This window comes from Copadichromis virginalis, linkage group LG7 (assembly GCF_057382275.1).
Source record: "Copadichromis virginalis isolate Kocher_CV1m ecotype Utaka linkage group LG7, C_Virginalis_male_GT1.1, whole genome shotgun sequence".
Taxonomy (NCBI): Eukaryota; Metazoa; Chordata; class Actinopteri; order Cichliformes; family Cichlidae; genus Copadichromis; species Copadichromis virginalis.
This window is the reverse complement of record NC_140624.1, coordinates 67,020,930-67,026,278: the sequence shown is the minus strand read 5'-3', so window position 1 is coordinate 67,026,278 and position 5,349 is coordinate 67,020,930. Positions and strand designations below refer to the sequence as shown.

The 5,349-nt window shown below is 41.7% G+C and overlaps 1 protein-coding gene across 1 annotated transcript; it reads left to right on the top strand.

Moving 5' to 3' along the window:
• The first annotated feature begins 1,359 nt into the window (after window positions 1-1,359).
• LOC146706668 (troponin I, fast skeletal muscle-like) lies at window positions 1,360-5,206 on the top strand. The gene is made up of 7 exons (XM_085464871.1): window positions 1,360-1,498; window positions 3,494-3,527; window positions 3,665-3,701; window positions 3,781-3,909; window positions 4,091-4,180; window positions 4,495-4,671; window positions 4,988-5,206. The coding sequence occupies exons 2-7, from the start codon at window positions 3,520-3,522 to the stop codon at window positions 5,081-5,083; spliced, it is 537 nt and encodes a 178-aa protein (XP_085320997.1). The 5' UTR covers window positions 1,360-1,498; window positions 3,494-3,519; the 3' UTR covers window positions 5,084-5,206.
• Window positions 5,207-5,349: the final 143 nt, after the last annotated feature.

Below are 5,349 nucleotides of genomic sequence, written 5' to 3'. Positions count from 1 at the left end.
CAGCTGCTCATGTGTTGGAAGTGATTTGAGCACACACAGCTCTGTTATGTTGAAGCCGTTCAGAGTTGGTGTTGTGTGCACGCTTAGTGAGAAGCACAGACTGATAATGGACACAACCACTGTGATGTCACCCATTACCATTTAAGAAATTAGCTCATTGCTAAATGTTGATTTGTAAGCCACTCCCACCCTGGAAGTTCCCTGAATAAGCACAATGTTGAGGTCAAACTGTCTCCTGTTGCTTCGTTTGTGCCCTGGTTCCTCTGACATGCATTAAAGAACTAAGTTCCTTCAATCAGGAAATTTCCTGCAGTGGAGCCAGAGAAAGAAAATGACAGACATCCAGAGAATACGAGACAATATGAGATCCGAATGATCAAAATCTCCAGGTTCCTGCTGGAGTATTTGGAGAGAACCCGGCCATGTGGCGACAGTGCTGTCCACTTCCTCTCGTACAGCCCGCTCACCTGCAGTGTCACATTTTGTACTTTCTGCTCCACTAATTATGTTCCAGATTTAAATCTTAACATTAAATATAATAAAAGGTTATAGTATAAACGATGAAGCTACCAAGCAGATTTCAGATATGTTGAAATGAGTTCCAGCTGTAACAGCTGCACGATCGCTTCTGAATACAAAACACTTATGTAATGCAAAGCAATTATCAGACTCGTGTGCAGCGCCACTTTCTGTGTAATACGCCTGAATGAGGGCACAGGGCTGCACAAGAGCATGAAAATTGTTCCCAGTGTAGTCTTTATTCTCCCTCTGCTGCCACATTAACAAAAAAGCCTCGTTTTGAGCCACTGGTAGAGCTTCAGCAGCATAACAGAGCATGAAAGCAGCAGATTGCATGGAACTGTCATGTCACCTCTCCTCAGATAAACCTTTTTTTTTTATTTCTCATCTATTGCCTTATTAAGAGGAAAAACAGGAAACAGTGGGGAATTCCCGCTCTGTTTTTTTCTTCTGCACTGAAATGTAGAAAGTGCTTGGCCACCTTCTGTTAACAGCTTCTTAATTGTATCCTTCAGCCAGGGTCTTGACAACATTGCACTGCCCTCCCACCTGCTGTCTCCTTAACTTTCATCACTCCTGCTCCGTGATCTCCTGAAAAACTGCCTAAAACCCCTCGACCCTGTAAATATACCATATGCTGTTTGATTTGCAACTTCTGCGTTTCTACTCAGTACAGGAGCGACTTCCTTTTTGGGGGTAGGAAGAGAATAATTCAATAAGCAAAGCAATCTGGGCAGAAGGGGTTATTTATAATGACGAGATAGGGCGGGGAGATTCTCAGGGGGTGAGGAGGGGAGGTCAGATATAATATTTCAGGTGCTGGATCCCATTGGTCAGTGAAAAAGTTGCCTTCCATAAAGAGAAAGATGGGGTTCCCTTTGCCTTTTGGGAATGCAGTATATATACCAACTTATAGCACCAGGAACGAGGCTGCTTCCCAAATCGGTTGGTCATTTCTGTTTTCCTCATCAGCCAAAAGGTGAGAAATCTCTTAGACTACCTTTTGGACAGATCTCGTTCTGTTGCAGTTCATTGAAGGGATCTTTTTTTGAGGTTTTGGTAAAAGCTAAAGCTAAACTTGTGATGTGGTGAGAAGAAACGAGCTCATTAGAAAGTGTCACTGCAGGATGATGATGATGACGATGGTGATGAGAAGCTTTTTAATGCCAGTATGGTTTGTTTTGGGGGTGGCGCTGTCAGCGCTCCAGGTGTGAAGTGCAGTGTGATGAGGTGTGCTGGTGCAAATGGACTCTCGCGTTTGGAAAGTGATAGTCCCAGTGTTTCTCGCCGTGTCATCACAGAGGTCGTGTGTCACATTTATCTGGTCTAATGCAATCAGCTCCATGTTTTATACAGATAAGCTCCAATACATGAAAACATCAGCATCCAAAACATAATTGAACGCAGTGAAATGTCATCCGTTTTGTATTTGTAGAAAGAACAAAACTCTTCTGTCGGTGCTGTGCTGTGCTGTGCTTTTTTGGAAATCGAATTTCCCAGAGGAACCCACCCGAGGGATTAATAAAGTTCTATCTAATCTAATCTAATCTAAACTCAGTGGGACTGAGTCACCTGTAAACACTCTGAGAGCTTCAGCACCTGTAGCTGTCACAAGTCCAACCAAAGTGCGACAGCTGCACAGAAGAAGTGCACCGATGGTGTTCTGCCTTGCGAGTAATTAGAAATGCGTTACATTTTCAACTCTCTGTGATCCTTCAGTGGTTGTTTTGTGGTACATTGTGTCATTATCGCAAAAGAAAAGCTTAAAGTCACTTCAAACATGTGCTCTCCCTTTTGTATCATCAGTACTTTTTTCTTCTCATGGTTTAAATTTCTGATGTTTGGAGTTTGCGAGTTCTAAAAAGTTGAGTGTTGTTGAGAAATGGTGGGAGTTTGAAGGCATCAAAATAACTTTAAATTTATTGTTTTTTTCTTGAGACCATCTTGAGATCCGCATCTTTTAACTGATGATGATGATGATGATGTGTGTGTGTGTGTTATTCCATAGAAATATTAAGCTTTTTATTGGATTCTGTTTTAATACTTTGAATGCTAGAAAGCTTGGATGAGATTAAAAAAAGAAGAAAGGTTCAAACTGCAGATTTATGCAAAGTGATGCTACGATTCTGTATTCTGGGCTGAATCTGGGTTAATTTTGTCATTTGCAGGAATGTCTTGTTGGTCCAACCTGGACCAAAAGTCACGATGTAGGCCTGATACTATTTAGAGCAAATGTAGTGTGTGCTGTTGGTAGCCCAAAAATCAAGAGCTGGGGGCAAGAAAGGTTTTGCAATTATTGTGTGGACCACATGTGGTCCAAATGCCACAAACGAGCTTGCCATCTATGCCATATAAGGTGCACCTAAGTTAAGCCAGTTGGACTCACCCTTAGTCTGTACCATCAATCAGGGCTGAATGTGGCCCAGAGAAACTACAGATTGTGGACCACATTTGCGCTAAACATTTATTGCTAGTTGAGTACTGAGTACTGAGTATCTAAGGAAGATTCTTGATTCTTCTTGGTTAAAAATGGCAGGGTCCTTATTTCCCTCCTCTCGGTCTGGGTGCAGCGATTGTTGATCTGGATTGTCCTGCTCAGTCTCTATTTTCAGAGAAGGCATTTCATGACTTAGTCATGTCTGAGATGTTTGCACCAACACAGGAGGTATCAAGTTTTTCTTAATAATCTTCAAGAAGACAGACAAGGAAACCCAGGGGGGGACAACAGACCCAAAATCCTGATCCTAATTTAGCCTAGAGGCTTTTCCTCGAGGAGTACCGCTGATCCTCAAGTCGGTGTTGTGTTTCTCCTAAGTGGAGTTATTCTTTTCAATAGAAGCATTCTTGAACTGTTTCTCAGTCTGACCCCACTTTAACCTGCCTTCCTTCCCAATCTTTCTGTTAGCCCATGACTTCACAGTTATTTCCTAATAATTAACCATTCTTTCCCCTTCCCCCTAATGTTTTTCTGCAGGGTTTTGAACCCAAACAAACACCAAGATGTCGGGGTGAGTACTTCTGTCTTGTTTTTACACAAGTCTGAAAAAGTTCTTAAACATTTTGAAGTAAAAAAAACAAACGATTTATCTAAGCTGATTTTGAATTTTGAAGTTTGCTTATGACAAACGGATTGATTTTCTTTTAGGAAAAAAGTGTCATCAAGTCGTAAGCATCAGCTGAAGGTAAAAGCTCTTTTGCAATCGGAACTATTTGCAATCTGCATGTACACTCGATGTGACATGTACGTTATTTTTTTTGAAGAGTTTGATGCTGTCCATCGCTAAAGGTATACTGGAGGAGGAAGAAAGAGAGCGAGAGGAGGCAAAGAGGAGGTACATAGCTGAGACCTGTCCTCCTGTGTCCATGCCCAGGACCATGCAGGAGCTGCAGGCACGTCACAAAAGAACACCAACACTTGTGCTGAGGATGTCACACAGACTAGCGACCTGACTCGTTAATGACCATTTCATGTCCAGCATTTGCGTTCTAATATGCATCTCTGTTGGGTAACGTCTGGAAAAGTTCATAGTTGCAGTGCATGTGTAACAATGGCTTTTGCATCTGTGCTCAGGATCTGTGCAAGGAGATCCACTGCAAGATCGACGGGATCGATGAGGAGCGATACGACCTGGAGATGAAAGTCAACAAAGCCAACAAAGAGGTAGAATATAACCCTGCGGAACCTGCCGTGCGTCCATCATCAGAAGCTCGGGCTGTGCTTTGCTTGAACATTTAAACTAAGGTATCGGTTGATGGTGAAGTCTTCCATCAGCAGAAGGATGTCATGTCAGATTTAGGGAGTGTGAATAAAATTATGTAAAACACAGCACCGCTGCCCAGATGGCAAACCTTCTACTTTTTTTCACCCGACACTTTAATGTTCTGATGATTAAATAAAACTGGAATATCCAGTGCTTTGGATCAAATTCCATGCTGAAGAACTTTCATCATGGTCTCTGTAATCTTCTTTTCCAGATCGATGACCTGAAGATTAAAGTCCAGGACCTGATGGGCAAGTTTAAGAAGCCCGTGCTGAAAAAAGTACGCATGTCTGCAGACGCCATGCTGAAAGCTCTGCTAGGCTCCAAACACACAGTTAACCTGGACCTGAGAGCCAACCTGAAGCAGGTCAAGAAGGAGGTGAAGGACGAGGTGAGGACCTGGTTGGATGCATATTTTATAAATGTGTTTGTTGTTGTCTCAAAAGCAGCAGCCAGTAATATTTATCAATGTGCATTTATCATTTGATGCTATATTTTTTAGATTTCTAACATTTTGTCACTTAAGCAACATTTAATCAAATTTCATTAAATAGCAACGACATTTAATGTCGTTGCTATTTAAGTTAGAGTCATATTAGACTCTAACTTGGTGTATGAGGCTGAGATTACTCTCATTCTTCTCATTATTCTCTGACACTGTTTAATTAAAGCACCTAACCTGGCTCTCTTTTTTGGTTGTGTTTTAGGACAAAGAGCTCCGTGATGTCGGCGACTGGCGCAAAAACATTGAAGACAAATCCGGCATGGATGGGAGGAAGAAGATGTTTGAGGCTGAGGCCTAAACAATGCTTAAGAGTATTTTTAGTTTCTGTTTGTCACTGACGGGCTTAATGTGACGATTAGAAAGCACACAACCATTTTTGATCCTGTAAACATTTTTACTGAATAAACAAACAATTCCTGCTGAAGAAGATGTGCTGTCTTTACTTATGGTAATGCCAACCAGGTTGAAGCATTTCTGGTTTACACTAATAGAAACCAAACTATGACAGTAGAGACAGCCACAGTCTAAAAAAATAACCTCTAAATGATAACTGCGCTGTGATGG